This window comes from Microtus ochrogaster, chromosome 8 (genome assembly GCF_000317375.1).
Source record: "Microtus ochrogaster isolate Prairie Vole_2 chromosome 8, MicOch1.0, whole genome shotgun sequence".
NCBI classification, from domain to species: Eukaryota; Metazoa; Chordata; class Mammalia; order Rodentia; family Cricetidae; genus Microtus; species Microtus ochrogaster.
The window spans coordinates 21,496,447-21,515,774 of NC_022015.1; the positions used below are offsets into that span (position 1 = coordinate 21,496,447).

At 42.4% G+C, this 19,328-nt stretch overlaps 1 protein-coding gene and 1 non-coding gene across 3 annotated transcripts in view; one reads left to right on the forward strand and one right to left on the reverse strand.

Moving 5' to 3' along the window:
• Positions 1 to 19,328, reverse strand: part of Mcmbp (minichromosome maintenance complex binding protein) — a 46,184-nt gene that overhangs the window by 23,888 nt on the left and 2,968 nt on the right. For both annotated transcript variants that reach the window (XM_005351352.2, XM_005351351.2), the window contains exons 2-5: positions 3,750 to 3,835; positions 3,010 to 3,150; positions 2,840 to 2,881; positions 571 to 672 (exon numbers count right to left, since the gene is read on the reverse strand). In XM_005351352.2, coding sequence (XP_005351409.1) covers positions 571 to 672; positions 2,840 to 2,881; positions 3,010 to 3,150; positions 3,750 to 3,835 — 371 coding nt within the window. The remainder of the gene's footprint in view (positions 1 to 570; positions 673 to 2,839; positions 2,882 to 3,009; positions 3,151 to 3,749; positions 3,836 to 19,328) is intronic.
• On the forward strand, positions 13,162 to 13,263 carry LOC113456602. Its single transcript, XR_003377360.1, has one exon. It is a non-coding gene; the product is annotated as a U6 spliceosomal RNA (small nuclear RNA).

A 19,328-nucleotide genomic window follows, 5' to 3' on the forward strand; every position in this document is an offset into this window, starting at 1 on the left:
ATAATTTCACACAAAGAACAAAGAGAAACAGATAGTGAATATATATGTTCGCAAGTATAGATGATGCAGTTTTTTTCTCAGTTTATATAGAAGACAAGCCACTGTACTGTTAAAACCAACCAGGGGCCAGAGTTAACAGTTAAGAACACCTATTGCGTTTCTCTTTCAGCTTCCTCCCAGGCTCCTGTGAGCGTGTAGTGCACATAAACTCATTCAGAAACACAAACACCTTTAAAAACTAAGATAAATCTTTAAAAAATTAGAATGCATTATAATTTGAAATTGTACCCTTCTCTTATTATCATAATATTTAAGTACCTATAAATCTATCACAACCTATTTTAATAGTGTTTCACTATAGGGATGTATCAGAATTTAGGCATTTCTCTGTTATAAATACTTAAATTTATGTCTTATTAAGGACATATATTGTATACAAACACTTTTTTTTCCTATCTAATGTCACCCAGGGTAAAAGGATTACAAATCTATAATCTGAACTATGACCCTTTAAATTAAGAAAAAAATTAAGAATCACTCATCAAATAGTAAGGTTCAGATAAAGGATATCTCTTTGACCCATGAAGATTCTCCAGGCACTGGGACACAGTAGAAGGTCTGTCTTTCTGCCGTGGTAGATCGTGGAGAGTTTAAGTCAAGCTCCTGTTGAGGCTGTGATATACAGAAAGCATTTTTAGAGTTTTGTTAAGAGATATGCATTTTCATATTATAAAATCAAAATAAATGTTATCTCAAGTTAACGTAATTAACAAGCAATTAATTTCAAAGTCTGGCTGGCATGAATTTGTAGTCTTCTGCCTCAGACTCCCAAGTACCGGGAAGAGTGTAAAGGCAGATGCTGCTAACACACAACACACTATACTTCCAAAACTACCTCATTTTCTTTCTTTCTTTCTTTCTTTCTTTCTTTCTTTCTTTCTTTCTTTTCTTGAGTGGGGGGGTCTGTCACTCTGTAGCTTTTGTTTGTTGTAGTCTGCTGGCCTGGTCTGTCACCTGGGTACCCTATCCCTTTAAGAGACAAGCTCCACTCACTCCCAGCCCTCCCCCCCTTCCTCTAAGGCCATGGGATCTCCCACTTCCTCTCTTTAACACTCCTCCCTTCCTCTCTCCCTCACCCCCCCTTCTTCTGGAGAGGCAGCTTCTGACTCTCTCTTCTCTCCCCCCTTTCCCCTTCCTAACCCATTAAATAAACTTTATACCCAAGCTCTCTGTGCATGACCTATCTATTTGTCACGCTCCTGGTGGACAGGCCTGGGGTCCCACCGCTTTATAAATGATAACAGTGCTGGGCTCTAATATCTGGCAATTCTCCTGCATCAGCCTCCCACGGTCAGGGATTACAGAAGTAAGTCACTACATACCCAGCTTTCCAATGTCCACTTTTAGTACATTCATTCAACCATTTACTGCGTATGTGGGCAGGGGACACATGTATGCCATGGTTACACACGGGAGTGAGAGGACAACATGCAGGAGTTCTCCATGTGGGTTTCAGAGCCTGAACTTCGGCCATCAGGCTTGAAAGCAACTGCTCTAACCCACTGAGTCACCTCACCAGCCCTCAAGGTACCAATTTTAAAAACAAAACCAAGGGAAATCTTTTTTCAAACACAACAGCCAAAAAAATGCCTTCCTCAATCAAAGCCATAACACACAGTACTCCAGTTATGAAATTAAATCCTTCTACAGACAAGGCATGAGTTCAGTGGCAAAAGTCCTTGCTCAATGTGTATGATGCCCTGGGTTTGATGCCCAGCATGCTGAGCCTCCAAATGACAAAGTGCTCAATAATCTCTCTCCATAGAAAACATCCAATTCAGCCTCTGCCAGCAAAACTTAGTAAATACTCATTATAGTTACCTCTGAAATGGATTTAAAATTCAGACCTTACTCCCCAAGGAAGGTACTCTATTTAAATAATATCTTAGAAAGCTGTGAGTTTTCCTTAATAAATCTGCCTTTGTTCTGCTAAAAAAGAGAAAGTCTTAAGGTGGAAAAACAGTCCCTCGTGACAGCAAGTTTGAAATTGAGATAAGACACAAAGAGGGTTTTTAAAAAAGCACATAAATGGGCCATGGTGGCACACGCCTTTAATCCCAGCACTCGGGAAGGAGAGTCAGGCAGATCTATGTGAATCTGAAGTCAGCCTGGTCTACAAATAAGTCTAAGTTCATCTTTCCCTTTCGTTTAAAGAAACATTAAGAGCACTGACTACTCTTCCTGAGGTCCTGAGTTCAGTTCCCAGCACCACAGGGTGGCTCACAACCATCTATAATGAGATCTGGTGCCCTCTTCTGGCCTACAGGCAGGATACTGTATAAAAAAAAATAAATCTTTAAAAAAAAAGAAATGATCATACATCATGCTTTTAGTCACAAATATTGGGGGAAAATTTCACCATTTACAATCTTGCTAGAAATCTTTGAAAGACAAATAAGAAAATTATGTCAGAAAACTCTTTTTTAAAAAAATATTTATTTATTTATTTATTATGTATAAAATATTCTGTCTGCGTGTATGCCTGAAGGCCAGAAGAGAGCACCAGACCTCATTACAGATGGTTGTGAGCCACCATGTGGTCGCTGGGAATTGAACTCAGGACCTTTGGAAGAGCAGGCAATGCTCTTAACCTCTAAGCCATCTCTCTAGCCCCCCAGAAAACTCTTAAAGACAAAAAAAAAAAAAAGTTCTGATTTTTAAGAACTCATTCACACACAAAACAGCAACATTAAAGACCAACCAAAGAAAAATGAATTCTCTTTTTAGGTGAAAAAAAATCATGCTAAAAAAAAGTTCAAATAACATAAAAGATACATACCCCACATTCTGCTATATCCCTGTATTTTCCAAAATGAAGAACCTATGACCAAAACAAACAAAAAGTATTATATATATATACATATATATACACACACACATACACACACACACACACACACAATATTACAAATTATAAACAGAAAATCTCAAGAAGAAAGCAACACATACCCGAGCTTTTGTGTTCTGGTTAACTGTCTCATAAACGCCCATGTAAAACTCAGGGTCAAACATATCCTGAATCATGCAACGAAACTTGACAAAGCTGTTAGGCTTCAAATAATGAAGGGGAACTTCATTCAATGATGGTACCTTCAGAGAAAACAAACAAGCAAGTCAGCAAAGTTGTCATCTGTAACTGTTAAACACATTCAAAATCTAGCCCTGTTCCTGTGATAACACTTGTCCATAACGGGATGCTTTTTCTTCCAAAAGCATGCATAGCATGTGTACCTTCCAGGCCTGCCTTCTTTATTTTCTGTCTCTTCTTTCCCTTCTTTTGAGACAGACTTTTTGTAGCTCAAATGGTCTGGAACTCACTAATAGCAGAGGCTAGCCCCAAACTTGTCATCCTTCTGTGTCTCCCAAGGCCCCAGATTACAGACATCACCTCCTACAAAGGACTCCGGAATCCTTTCAATCAACAGAAAGGCATGCACCTTATGAGTCCTCTGAACATTAGCACATGCCAATTCTTCTAGGAGGGAACAGAACATAGGTGACAGCTACTAGACAGTTCACCAGGAAGGAGCAGGCATTTACTGCCACCTAGAGGCACAACACAAGCATCAGCGCAAAGCCTTGCAATGAGGATGTACTGAGGACAGGAGCTGCACTCACTAAACCACTTCTCACGTTGGGGTGGGAGTGGGGTCTATTCTGCTGAGAGAAACTATAGCCAGCCAGCTCACCCATTTAGGAGCATTATTTTCCTTCAGCTTTTCCTTGAAGTATTCTATAACTTTCTTCTCCCAATCGGGATTAACTCCATTTTGGGCTGAAAGAGAAATATGATCATCAAAGTACAACAAAGACCAAAAGATTATGTTCAAGTTAATACCATGTAAACTTAGTAGTTAATACAAGTGCAACTGGGACAGCCACAGGCATTCAAGGAGCTTCCCTGCTGGACGCTGGGTACCACAAACCCAGGCTGCTGGCCCCATGGCTCTCCAGCACTAACAACTGAGAGCCAACACCTGTGGAATATGTGGTTTACCTGGACCAGCACAAGCTACAGTAGATCAAACATTCAGGCCAAGCTCTTTTATTTATGGTAATATACTCTGAACTGGAAAGCGGTGAGATTTTTAAATCACACTTACTTACTTAGTGTGTATATGTGCACGCACACATGCAAGGAGACCAGAGAACAATTTGCCAGAGTTGGTTTCTGAGGATCTAACTAAGGGAATCTGGCAATAATTGAAGCTTTTAACCTAAATAAACAGTATAAAGAACACCTATATCGGGGGCTGGAGAGATGGCTCAGCAGATACGAGCACTGACTGCTCTTCCAGAGGACCTGAGTTCAATTTCCAGCATCCACATGGCAGCTCACAACTGTCTGTAACTCCAGTTCCTGGGGATCTGACACCTTCACACCAATGCACATAAAATAAATTTAAATAAATTATTAAAAAAAGAACACCTATCTTTGCTCCGTCTTATCATCTGTTTGATCATCACAAGTCTTTTCTAACCCATTTAAGTTGTATGCATTGTGTACACTTGCCTTCTAAATATTTCAGTGTGTTTCTTCATATTATTGTAAGTTTAAACAGCTGTAATAATACTTTAAATACTTTTAAAAAGATTTACTTTTTAATTCTGTGTATCTGTGTGTAGGTATGTACTTGAGCACAGGTGCCTGAAGAGGCCATAAGAGGGCATCATATCTCCTTAACATAGAATTACAATCAGCTGTGAGTTACTTAAGTAAGAGCTGGGAACTAAATCTGGATCCTCTGCAGGAGCAGTAGGTGCTCTTAAACACTGAGACATCTCTGCAGGCCCTGATACAACCAACCATGTGTGTCGCAATGTCAGTTAATACTTTCCTTGAGCTGGGTGGTGGGAACGCCAGTCTTTAATCCCAGCACTTGGGAGGTAAAGGTAGGTGGATCTCTATAAATTCAAGGTCTGCCTCTGCCTCCCAAGGGCTGGGATTAAAGATCCGCACCACCACCACTCGACCATTTGAGGAGGCAGATGCACAGAAAGCATGACTAAAATAAAATGCGATTACCATGCTAAAACCTAAAGTTCTATGTCACCAAAACACCAGGAAACTAAGCTTTTTGCCTGATCTTCCAAGAAGCCAGGAGAAAAGCACAGGCAAATTCTCTAACCAACCAGTTTGAACCGACCTGGCATTCAGTTTCTCTCATCATATTCATTTTTCTCTTTAAAGATTTATTTATTTATTTATTTATTTATTTATTTTTTGGTTTTTCGAGACAGGGTTTCTCTGTGGCTTTGGAGCCTGTCCAAGATTTATTTATTATGAGCAGCCAGTGCTCTTAACTACTGAGCCGTCTCTCCAGCCCCCTCATCGTATTCTTTATACCAGTGGCCTTACGCCTCCAAACACTAATCAGTTGTTTCTCAATTGTCCAGTCCTGCTGCCCACCTGCCAAGGGAAATACCTTGGAAATGAACAAGCTATTTCCCCTGTTTCTGCTTTCTTTAGGCTTCCTATAAAATTCAACAAATTCTCCTCAGCCTATCGAAATCTTAACTGTCTAATGGAATATAAAGTGTTGCCCAATCCTAGAATTCTAAACATAACAAAACAAAAATTAAGATCATCCTACTGCACGTACTGGCTTTGTGGGAGCCTAGGCAGTTTGGATGCTCACCTTACTAGACCTGGATGGAAGTGGGTGGTCCTGGGACTTCCCACAGGGCAGGGAGCCCTGATTGCTCTACAGGCTGACAAGGGAGGGGAACTTGATTGGGGGAGGGGGAGGGAAATGGGAGGCGGTGGCAGGGAAGAGACAGAAATCTTTAATAAATTAATAAACGGAAAAAAAATTAAGATCAATAAACTAAAGTTGTACTTTTTTCTTTTGACACCGGTAACCACACCATACTAGTTATGTTGGGTTGTCTGACTCTAGAATCAAAAATAAGGCCAAATAAGGTCTTTAATCTGGGCTATGGATGTAGGTCAGTGGCAGGGTACTTGTCTAATACACAAGGTCTCAGTCTAACTCCCAATACTAGAAAAGTGGGAGAAAGCCTATGAAGGTGTAAATGACACGGCTGGGACCTCAACATTTGGGAGGTGGCAGCAGGAGAATCAGGAGTTCAGGGTTCCTCAGTTATATAGTGAGTTCAGGGTTCCTCAGTTATACAGTGAGTATAAATAAGGCCTGTCTCAGTTACATGAGCCAATATCAAATGAAATAAAAACAAAACAGGAAAAAGAAAAACCTTGAAATTTTAATTCTGTCCTTCAACACCCATTGTACTGCCATGTAAGTGATGGTCTATCCTTCTAGCAGTGCTAAAAGGCGGAATGTCCCAAAGACATAAGAGGCTCATCACCCAAAGTGGCAGCCAGTTCTCCACTCCACAAACAGTATATCTTCAGCTCTTACAATGAGTAAGCCATCTGCAGGAGCGGCTTACAGGTGGTGAAAAGACCAAACAGTTATCAACAGGATACAGCTAACTCCCCTAGCGCACATGTCTGGCAAGCCTTTTTATTTACCACATGGTTGCTCTAAATAGATGCCAAGTAAGAGGAATTTGTTTCTAATTGTGATGGAGCTGAGTCTGTCAGAAACACAAAAACCTTGCTTTCACAGTTTCCAAACATTTTTCCCTTAACTGGGCCACACTTGGACCGTAGCTCAATCCCTGGGACCTACATGAGGGAAGGAGAGGAGTGACCTCCACACGTGCACCACCATTTACACACACGTGCACCACCATTTACACACACGTGCGATTCAATTAGAAATGAAGAACAAAACAACCTGGGTGTCCTACTCCAGGTTTTGTTCTTAGATCTATGACCAACTGAGTTAATTTCTATGTAAAGTATGAGGTTTAGGTTGAGATTTCTATTTTTGCGTATAGTTTCAGTTTTGCTTCAAAGAATATCCTTACGGGGCTGGAGAGATGGCTCAGAGGTTAGAGCATTGCCTGTTCTTCCAAAGGTCCTGAGTTCAATTCCCAGCAACCACATGGTGGCTTAGAACCATCTGTAATGGAGCCTGCAGGCATACACAGACAGAATATTGTATACATAATAAATAAATAAATAAAGCCAAAAGACCAGATAAAATTTAAAAAAAAAAAAAAGAATATCCTTACACCTGGTGGGCACATGCCTTTAATCCCAGCACTCAGGAGGAGGGAGGTAGGCTGCTGGGATAATCTTTTTGTACATGATGTGCAGATGTGTTTCTGCCCTTCCTCACCTGCTGAAGGTACCTTCTGACTGGTTTCATAACGAGCCAGAGCCGGGCGGTGGTGGCGCACGCCTTTAATCCCAGCACTCAGGAGGCAGAGGCAAGCGGATCTCTGTGAGTTCGAGGCCAGCCTGGTCTACAAAGGGAGTTCCAGGACAGGCTCCAAAGCTACAGAGAAACCCTGTCTCGGAAAAAAAAAAAAAAAAACGAGCCAGAGCAGAAAGGTCATAGCTAGGCAGGAGTGGATAAACAGGACTTCCGGGGACAGATAGGAACCCGAGAAAGAAATCTGGTAGGGGGTGTGGAGATTTGCCAACTAGATGCAGAGAAGCTGGATGTAAGTACTGAGCCATGTGGAAGAACATAGATTAATATAAATGGCCTAATTTAAGTTTTAAGAGCTAGCTGTGAACAAGCATATTTTAAGGCCAAGCTTTCATAATTAATAAAAAGTCTCTGTCATTATTTGGGAGTTGGCAGTCCAAAGAAAGTAGGCGGATCTCTATGAGTTCAAGGCCAACCTGGTCTAAAAAGCAAGTTTTTAGACAATCAAAGCTATATAGAGAAACCCTATCTCAAAAAAATCCTTTATTCATTGGATTACCCTGTGTTCCTTTGTGAAGGAAGAAAGGAAGAAAGGAAGGAGGGAGGGAGGGAGGGAAGGAAGGAGGGAGGGAGGGAAGGAAGGATAGTAGGTAACAGAGATAGATCCTAAAAACATTTTGCTAAAGGGAGATTTAAGCAGACAAACAGGATGGTTCCACTTAACATGGGAACTAGACCAGGCCAATTCCTAAAGACAGACAGCACAGTGGAGACTAGTGAGACGCTGGAGGGGAGGGAAAGTAGGTTGGATTGTTTGTGACTATGGTACACAGAATGCCCTGGCAGTGCTTACTCCCCATATCTGAAGTCCAAACCCAGCAACCCTGAAACAGAAATTATCAAGGAGGGCAACTGAAGAGGAATGTGTGACAAACTAGTTAGGTATCAGGTGGAGGAGGTGGTGAGTTCCAGTCCAGCCCAGACTACAGTTATAACCTGTGTCAAAAAGTCAGAATGATAGCAAAATGGCACAATTTGTTGGTTTTAAAGGCTGAAGAGGCCCAAGCCATTTTAACGTGGGCAGACTCTTATGGGACGGGCGATGTGCTTGTGCATTCATGTGTGTATGCACATATGTGCACATATGTGTAAGGGACAAATGACAACCCAGAGTATTATTTGTCAAGCAGGCACTATCCACTATTTTTTGGATAGGGTCTCTCACTGGCCTGAAACTTGCCAAGTAGTTAGGCTGGCTAGCCAGCAAACCACAGAGATTTGCCTCGCTCCACTTCATCTCCCCAGTGTAGAAACTAAGGACATGCACTCTAAACCCTGCTTTTATACGGGAGCTCTGGGATTGAACTCAGATCATCATGCTTGTGAGCCAAACATTTTCCCAACTGAGTGTTTCCCAGTCTCGTAGCCAGACTCAAAAACTCAGAAAGGGGCCGGGTGGTGGCGCACACCTTTAATCCCAGCACCCAGGAGGCAGAGGCAGGTGTGTCCTTGTGAGTTCGAGATCGACCTGCCTCTGCCTCCCAGGTGCTGGGATTAAATGTTGAAGTTTCTTTTTAAAAACACATACAGCAATGTCTCTGGTTGTGCTTAGAAAACGTTCTCATGTTTCCATTTTTGTTTGGCTGAAAATAATTTTAGGTTTCATAGAGACTTCTTTTTGATCTGTTGACTTTGTTTTACAAATCTGACATCTTTCTGATTTCCAACCCTCTTCCTGCAGATTTCCCTTCATAACTCAGAATGATTTATCTTGGCCAAAGTCACACTTGGACAGTGCCTGTTCTGGGACTGGGAGGTGAACACACTAAATGAGCTGCTTGGTTGATGGGCACTCTCAGACCTTCAGGAGCTCTACGAATTTGCCAGCTACTATAAGCAGCAGCAAACTCTTCAGCTGTGGCTGCGTTTCCACACCCATCAGCTCGGCGGCATCTGCGTGAGCTCTGAAGCTTTGCTGATGGTGCACATATGGTCATATCTTCTTGGTGAACAGACCCACCGTGAAGCTGTCTCTCATTCTCATCTAAGTCAGCTTTGAAAACTATTTTAAAGGGCTCCCGGGCGACACACACCTTTACCCTCCAAAGGCAGAGGGAGCCAAGTGAGTTCTGGGCCAGCCTAGTCTACAGAGTGAGTTCCAGGACAGTCAGGGCTGTTGCACAGAGAAACCCTGCCGTGGTGAGTAAGTGAGTGGGTGAATGAGTGGGTGAATGAGTGAGTGAGTGTGTGTGTTCAGAGGACAACTTTCAAGGGTCAATTCTCTCCTACTAAGTGGGCCCCAGGAATTGAACTCAGGTCATCAGGGATGGCAGCCAGCACCTTTATCCACTGAGCCAGCTTGCTGGCCAAAAGACCATTCCCTTTTTTCTTTTCATTTTAAAAAGAAAGAATCTCAGTGTATAGTCCTGGTGGGCTTGTAACTCGCTCTATAGACCAGGCTGGCCTTAAACTCGGAGATCCACCTGTCTCTGCTTCCCAGATGCTGGGGTTAAAACCCTGTCTCGAAAAACCAAAAAAAAAAAAAAAATAAAAATTGTTCACCAGCACATTTGACTTTTTCTATTTTTAAATTTTATTTTATTACAATGCCGGGCGGTGGTGGCACACACCTTTAATCCCAGCACTCGAGCACTCGGGAGGCAGGCAGGTAAACCTCTTGAGTTCGGGGCCGGCCTGGTCTACAAGAACTAGTTCCAGGACAGGCTCCAAAGCTACAGAAAAACCCGGCTCGAAAAACCACGCACGCACGCACACGCACGCACGTGCACACACACACACACACACACAAAATTTTATTAAAATATACTGAGTGGTGGTGATGAACACCTTTAATTGAAGCACTAGGCAGAGACAAGAGGATCAAGTTCAAGGTCATTCTTGGCTATTAACAAGTTCAAGGCAAGCTTGCCTTACGGGACAACTAGTCCCAAAAAGAAAAAAAAATGGAAAAAAAAAGCCCAAGTATAGTGCTGCCAAAAGGACAGCCCAATGAAACAAAATAAATAACCTACAGGTTTACACCCTCACTGTGGCCAACTCAACTTTCAAAGAAGCAATATACAAAGGAGAAAGCACTGTAAGAAATGATGTTGGAACAAATGAGCATCCCTGCAAAAAATTTGTTTTGTAACAGATTTACAGTTTGGGCCTAAATTTCAAAATAGATCACAGAACTAAACAAAAAGACTGTAACATTATAAAACTCAAAGTATCACACAAAAGAAAACCTAGATAGACAAAAAATTGGCTAAAACTGTTCAAATAAAACACTAAAGACACACTCCACAAAAGAAAATAAGGATAAGACAGACATACTACTTTTCTGTTCTATGATGGAAACTGTCAAAAAAAAGAGACATGTATCCATGCATGTGCGTGCACTTTCGTGCGTACGTGTGTGCGCACACACACACACACACAGATTGAGAGTAAGCACTATAGTGATTATACAGAACACCAACCACATTACATGCAGATGAGAAAGTGTCCAAGCTGTTCTGTAAAAAGAACAAGTCCTGGGATGCAGGTCAGCAAAGAATGCTTTGCCTTGGCAGCCGGAGCTGTGAAGAGCAGCAGTTTTCATTCACTGCTGCAGCCGCTACAGCAGACAGCCTGGAGTCTGGCACTCAGCAAATGCATTCCTACCACTCTACCCCAGCAATGCAGAGAAACTGTGGACTTTGGAGGGCACCATGTTAACGGAGGCTTTATATACATATATTTGGGGCAGGGCCTTGTGTGCAGAGATCACAGGACAAGTTTTTAAATAACTATTCATTTTATTTTATGTGTATGTGTAGTACTGTGAGGGCTGGCAGAGGTCAGAAGAGGGTATTAGAGTTTATGGAACTGGAGTCACAGTTACTATGTATGTGGTTACTGGGAATCTAATCTGGGTCCAGAGGACAGCTCTAGAATTCATTCTGTCCTTCCACCTTTAGACTGGGTTCCAGGGATTGAATTCAAGCCATTCAGTTAGCACAGTGGGCCATTTCCTTGGCCCAATGAGAATTTCTCCACTGTGACAAATACACTTCTCTTTGGAAATGTTATCATTTGGGGGAAGGGGAGGTCTTCCACAGAAATCTTCTACCTTTCTTATCTCCTGTGAACTTAAAACAGCTCTAAATAAATTCCTCAAAATCATATACAAGTAACAAAAACTAGAATGGATGGAAGCAGTCGTAAATGGCTGTAAAATCAAGTACTGGTTAGAATAATGGTTATAAGCAATAACAGCAAAGGCTTAGCCGCCCCTCCCCCAGAATGCCAGAGATGGAATCCAGGGTCTCAAACATGGTGATCATATGCTCCACTAAGCTGTAGTCCTCAATCTCCACCCTCTCTCTTCCAGCCTTTTTATTTAGAGTCTCACTGTGCTGCCCAGGCTGGCCTTGAAATTAGCATTCTTATTGCTTCCATCTTGAGGGCTGGGATTCCAGGTTATATGTGTATGAACCCAGAGGATAACGGGTATCATTTTTTGAGAAGGGGGTTTTGCTGACACAGGCTAAGACCTGAATTCAAATCACAAGCACACACAAAAAAGTTGGGCATGGCCATGGGAGCCTACAACCCTAACACGGGGAGTGGAGACAGGTAGGGTCAGGAACTGGAGAGTCAGCCCCTACAGCCAAAGCTGGAAGCTTTGGGTCTGGTAAAAGACCCTGCTTCAAGAGAATAAAATGGAGAATGATAGAGCAGGATGTCCAATGCCATCCTCTGGTGTCTACTGGACGTGTATGTTCAGATAAACACAGACACCACTCCTCAACAACAAAACAGCACAAAGCCATAGCAGTCAAGAAGAACTGGCAAGGAGGAAGATCATAGAGACCACAGAGTAGAAATGGAGTTCGAAATAAAGCCACCCAGGTGGGACCAACTGATATTTCAATAAAGGTGCCAAAACTGTAATAAGGAAAAGTCTCACCAACAAATAAGACTGGGAAAACTGGACAGCTATCAGTAAAAGAATGACTTTAGACCCCCTGACTCACTCACTATTAAAAAAAGGGGGCGATGGGCAAATATATGGACACGCCAAAATATGAGCAACCAAAAGGAAGATAAGTTAGACTTTATCAAAATTAAAAACTCACAGTGGGAAGCCGGGCAGTGGTGGTGCACGCCTTTAATCCCAGCACTCAGAGGCAGAGGCAGGCGGATCTCTGAGTTCAAGGCCAGCCTGGTCTACAAGAGCTAGTTCCAGGACAGGTTCTAAAACTACAGCGAAATCCTGTCTCGAAAAACTAAAAACAAAACAAAAACTCATAGCCAGGATTGCTAAGGGGGAGAAAATTCTCTGTATCAAGCAAAAAGACCTGAGTTCAATTCCTGGCTTTGCTTGTGAACTACAGAGAAGGAAACAAAATCCCACAATTCAACAAGAAAAAGGAAAATTTACAAATTTTGCCTACATAGTGAGCCTAACACTGGCCTGAAATACATGAGACCTGGTTTTAAAAAGTAAGAAGGAAGAGGCTGGAACCAGCTCAGTTGGTAGAGTGGTTGTCTAGCATGCACACCGCCAGCTTGGAATACCACGAAATACTGCCTCACCTACTCATTGGCTGCAAAGGACTTAAACAGATGGTCTAGAATGCACTGTTATGTAGCTCAGGCTGACCTCAGACAGACCTGCAGCAAACCAAACTTTATTCCAGGTGCTGAGATTACAGGCATGAGACCACACCCAGATTTTCAACAGATACGTCTTCAGAGAGTATACCAAAATGCCAATATACACACATAAGGTATTGTTTATTATTAGAGAGATTTATTTTCTCAAAAAAATAAAAAATTATTTTTAAAATAAAAATCCCAACAGCATGTTCACTTCAGCAGCACATATACTAAAATTGGAACAATACAGAGATTAGCATGGCCCATGTACAAGGATGACATTCAAATTTGTTAAGTGTTCCATATTTAGAGGGAAAAAAACTCAGCAGCATATACCTTTACTCCTACCCAAATGACTATAACAAACAAGAAATTAAGCAGTAAGAAAAGATCTGGAGACATCAGAATGGATGTGTCTTAGTGTTTCTATTGCTATGATAAACACAGGAACAAAAGTAACTTGAAGAGGAAAAGGTTTAATTCATCTTACTGATGGCACTCCATCATCCAGGAAGTCAGGTCAGAAACTCAAGGCAGAAATCGATTCAGAGACCATTAAGGAGTGAATGAATAAACAAAAATCTTTAAAATTATTCCTTAATTTGTAAGTGAGTGTTTTGCCCACATCCATGTTTCTGTACCACGCATATGCCTGGTGTCGTGGAGCACAAAAGAAAGCATCTCAGCCCCTGGAACTGGGGTTACAGACAGGTGTGAACTGCCACACGAGTGCCGCGAATCCAACTTGGGCCCTCTGGAAGAGCATCTAGTCACCAGTACCTAAACAAAATAGTTTACAATCACATACAGAGGGAAATTATTTTCAGTCACAAAAAGAAATGCATGCTGAAACACAGATAAAACCTGAAAATATTCTAAATGAAAGAAAGCAGCCCCTAAGACTACATGTTATGACTCTACTTAAATAAAAAGTGTCCAGATATGTTTAGGATGGTAGCTGCTAAAGCAATGGAGGTGTGTTTGGCTGTGTGTGTGTGTGAGTGTGCGATTCTTTTGGGATGATGGAAATGACAGTGGTGCTGGTTGTACAACATTATAAAAATACCAAAAAAAAAAAAAAAAACAGGCTGGGAAGATGGCTCAGGGGTTAAGAGCACTGGTTGCTCACCCAGGTGTCCTGTGTTCAATTCCCAGCAACCAAATGGCTGCTCACAAATATCTATAATGAGATCTGGTGCCCTCTCTGACAGGCAGGCTTACATGTTAAAAGGAAGGAAGGAGGGAGGGAGTAAGGAAGACTGGGTGCTCTGTGAGACTAGCAAGTGCTTAAAAAATCTGGACAGTGGTGGTGCACTCCTTTAATCCCAGCCCTCAGGAGGCAGAGGCAGGTGAAAGCTGTGAGTTCAAGGCCAGCTTGGTCTATAGAGTAAGTTCCAGGACAGACTCCAAAGCTACACAGAGGAACCCTGTCTTGAAAAATTGAAAACCAAAATAAATAAATAAATTTAAAAAATATTTAAAACAAACAAGCAAAAAAGGTCAGAAACCAAAGCCTATATACATCAGTGTATATTTGTCTATATTGTATACATTAATTCATAAAGACTTGTATATAAAAATGTTTTTAAAAATTATATAGATATAATAAACAAACACAAAAAAACCCACCAAAATAACAAAACAACAACAACAAAACAAAAAACAAAAGCCAAGCTGAGCAGTGGTGGCGCACGCCTTTAATCCCAGCACTTGGGAGGCAGAGGCAGGAGGATCTCTGGGAGTTCGAGACCAGCCTGGTCTACAGAGCTAGTTCCAGGACAGGCTCCAAAGCCACAGAGAAACCCTGTCTCGAAAAACCAAAAAAAAAAAAAAAAAAAAAAAAGCCAAATGTTGTGGAATACTATTTTAACTAGGCATTTGTCCACTTTGCCTGCCTAAGGCACCTAACTGATCTAATAAAAAGATGAACGACCGATAGGTAGGCAGGAGAGGATAGGTGGGGCTGGCAGGCAGAGAGAATGAGAAAGAAAGGCACCCGCCCAGGGCCATAAGCCAGGCAGTCGCCAGCCAGACGTGGGAAGCAGTGAACCCACAGGTGGTGGTGCCCGCCTTTAATCCCAGCATTCGGGAGGCAGATTTCTGTGAGTTCAAGGCCAGTCTGGTCCACAAGAGTTAGTTCCAGGGCAGGTACCAAAGCTGCACAAGAAAAAAGAAGCAGTGAAAGTAAGATATACAAAAGGAAAGAAAGGTAAAAAGCCCTGAGGCAAAACATAGATAAAGAGAAAGGGATTGAATTATAAGAGCTTGTAAAAAGGGGCTGGAGAGATGGCTCAGTGGTTAAGAGCATTGCCTGTTCTTCCAAAGGTCCTGAGTTCAATCCCAGCAACCACATGGTGGCTCACAACCATCTGTAATGAGGTCTGGTGCCCTCTTCTGGCCTGCAGACATACACACAGACAGAATATTGTATACACAATAAATAAAAAAATAAAAAAAAGAGCTTGCAAAAAGTGAGCCTAAGCTAAGGCCAAATATTCACAGCTAGTAAGTCTCCGTGTCATAATCTGGGAGCTGGTTGATGGTCCCTAAAGAAAGTCTGTTACACCCAAACAAACAAACAAAAAATGCTAGTGATGGCTTAGTGGTTTAGGTTGCTTACTGCCAAGCCCGATGACCTGAGTCTGATCACTGGAACCCAGACAGTAGAAGGAAAAGAAGCAACTCCTACAAGTTGTCCTCTGACCTCTACACATGTCCACATGTACTGTGGCACTCCTGTGCCCATAAACCACCCCTATTTATATAATTTAGTAGTTATTAAACCTAAGGCTCCACATAATACCAATAACACTCAGCTATAGCCTCAGGTTTTTTATCTTGAGACAGATTTTCATTGGTTGCCCAGACAGGCCTTATATCACCAGGTCAAACATATACGCCTAAATTGCAAATTTTATGTGAATTATATCTGAATAAAAATGTTTTGCCACCCTCAAAACACTAGAAAGCAAGAACAGTTGAAAGTTTCCAGCTCAATCTGGGTCGGGCTTGGTACTACAAATCTTTAATCCCAGCACTTGGTAGGCAGAAGCAAGTATATAAATCTCTTGTGAGGACTGCCTGGTCTACATAGTAAGCAAAACCCTGTTTAAAAAAAAAAAAAAATCAAATGATAAAAGGAGTTTCACTCAACAGAACAGAACTTACTTAACAGGTATGTATTGGCCTTTTAAGCACATGATTTTATTAGAACTTAAATATGCATTTTGCCATGGTTGCTCAATTCACTCCTCTGAGACTCTCTGAGACGTGACTATCCCACGAACTCTTACAGCCATCAGAGTTGTCAGTAATCATGAGGTAACAGTCGACTCTATGCTGGGCCAAGAAGAGAGAAAATCTAGAATTGGGGACAAAGGTAGGTGTGGGCTGGAGCTGAGAACAAGTGAATCTGTGGGCTATGGAGAAGAAAAACAGCAAGTTAAAACACAAAACTGAGTGTCCTTGAGAGAGCTGCCTGAACGTCCTCTTCCTAAACCTAGGACTTGACTCTGCTCAGTTCCTCAAAACACCCAGGCCCCTTCCCACAGTCTTGGGGCTCTAGCCTTACCATAATTAGTGTTTAGTACCTACCGAGAGCAGAGTGGTAGAGAGAGGCGCTCCAAGCTGGGCTCAGACACTGACTGTGAACCGCCTGGGTTCACGGTGAAGACAAAATCAGACTGGATCTCACTGGATCTCATCACTGCTTAGAATACTTGAAAAGACCAGTGATCAGACACTCAAACTTCCCATCCTTTACAGGCTTGTCAGCTTTGAACATCAGATTCAACCAAGACACCAAACTAAGCCAACACCTCCCTTGAGAGGAGGCAGTTGTAAGCAGCATGAAATGAAGCGGTCATGTGGCCAGTGAGATGGCTCCGTGGACAAGACCGCTCGAACGCTCGCTGTCAAGCCTGATGACCTAAGTCCAAACACTGGAACCACACGGGACAGAAAGAACTAATCCCCAAAAGCTGTATTCTGGTCTTCACATGCATGTGTGTGCACACAGTCTTCCCCCCTCCCTCCCTATGGATAGGAGAGGTGGCACATGCCTTTAGTCCCAGCTACTTAGAAGCTGAAGGAGTTGGATGCCAGTCTGACAAGATCTGGTCTCAAAGTAAATGAATGATTAATAATCCAAATTATTACTACAGGGGAAGAGTGGTCAGACATGGTGATACATGTCTCCCAGCACATGGAGGCCAGAAACATCATTGGTCAGAGTGAGCTGGAGGCCAATCTGAGCGCCACAAACACTGACTCAAAAAAAACCAAGAAAATAAATGAAAAATGAGGAAAACTAGAGTAAAAAACATTCCCTAGCACCCACAGAGAAAGACTCACAACTGCCTGTAACTTCTGCTATCCAAGGGCACCTATACTTGTACATATATCCTTGGAGAAATATACAAGTAGATATAAAAACACCTCAGAAGACATTTAGATAAAAGCCAGAAGTGATGGTACATGCTTAGAATCCCAGAAGTTGGAAGGCTCAAGACCAGCCTGGGTTAGGTGGTGAGTACCAGAGAAGAAAAAAGTAAACAGATCACATACTAAGGTAATAATATACCACATTCAATGAAAGTTTGGGTGTAGAGGGGTATGCTTGTAACCTCCACACTGAGGCTGAAGCAGAAGGATGGGGCTGGGGCTACCTAAAGAAACTAAAACTCAAGGGGGAAAAGTCTCTAGAAGCGACTGACAGCCACTGGTTCCAGCACAGCAGAGAAGCTATACTAGAAACAAGAAAGGAGGCTGTCGCAGAGGACCACAGATCCTGGGCTATGACAACAGTGTTGAAGATGAAGATTTCTGGACAGGGTCAAGAGATATTTAGTAAATCTAAAGCTGATACCACAAACTGACCGAAGCTGGGTGTGGTGGTACAAGAAATATTTAATAATTAAAGCTGATACAATATTCTGACAGAAACTGGGTGTGGAGGCACGTGCCTGTAATACCAGCATTTAGGTGGTGAGGCAGGTGAAGTCTAAGGTCAGCCTGAGCTACACAGTGAGTTCAAGGCTAGCCCGGACTCCACAGCTAGATCCCACCTAAGAGCACAGGCTTGCGGCTAGGGAGATGGCTCTGGAGTTAAGATGGAGACCTGCTCTTTCAGAGGACCTGATTTGGTTCCCAAACACTCATGTTGGGAGCCCACAACAGCCTGGAACTCCAGTTTGTTTCGCATGTGGGGGGAGGGGTTCCAATACCTTTGGCTTCTAGGGGCAACTCCACTCACAGGCACAGATCCACACACTAGCACACAGACACAGTTAAAAATAAGTCTAAGATTCTACAACTCTGCAGCCTCTTACAGTCTCTACCCACAAGAAGGTAATAAGCATCTGAAACGTAGTTAGTAACAACAAGGAATTTAACCTTTAATTTTGTGTAATTTTCACTAATTTAAGTAAGTGGCTGCTGTATCAGACAACACAGTTCTGGATTAGTCACCTAATTTAAGATATATGACAGGATAAAAAATTTGTCTAACAATATACACCAGGACATTCAGAATGCCGAAATAAATTCCCTAAGACGGGAAGATGTTCAAGACATACTAAGAAGGGCTGGAGAGATGGCTCAGAAGTTAAGAGCATTGTCTGCTTTTCCAAAGGTCCTGAGTTCAATTCCCAGTAACCACATGGTGGCTCACAACCATCTGTAATGGGGTCTGGTGTCCTCTTCTGGCCGGGAGGCATACACATCAGAGAGAATATTGTATACATAATAAATAAATAAATAAATAAATAAATAAATAAATAAATATTAAAAAAAAAAGCTATGCCATGAAGCAGGGTCACGATCAAGCAACAGTGCTAACTCTTCATACCAGACTGATAGGTAGGAACTGGTCAGTGTGGCTTCTGTTGCTTGTACTGACAAATAGCATTCTTTGTGCCCAAACACATCTCCTCCTGTCCGCTAAGCTTTCCGAGGGTTGGAACCATGCCTTGACTTTTATCTCCCACAATATACACCCCGAACACTCCAGAGTCAGTTGACGAAGGGTCGTGGCAGAGAGAAAACGTCTTTGAAGAAGAAGTTATGTCACAAACAGGAAAATCCTATTTCAGGAGAAGTCTAGAGTCAGTAAGAACATAGGACAAATAACAAGTCTACAAAGGAAGTGATGATTCCTAGGAAATACATGAATACAGCTCAGAATGCAGAGAAAAGCCGAGTGAGAGAAGGAAGCTGGCTCGGAACTGACCCACAGGAAAGGAAGGGCTTTTGTTTCCTCCAAAAAATATTGCCACAGGCTGGGCGATGGTGGCGCACGCCTTTAATCCCAGCACTCGGGAGGCAGAGGCAGGTGGATCTCTATGAGTTCGAGACCAGCCTGGTCTACAGAGCTAG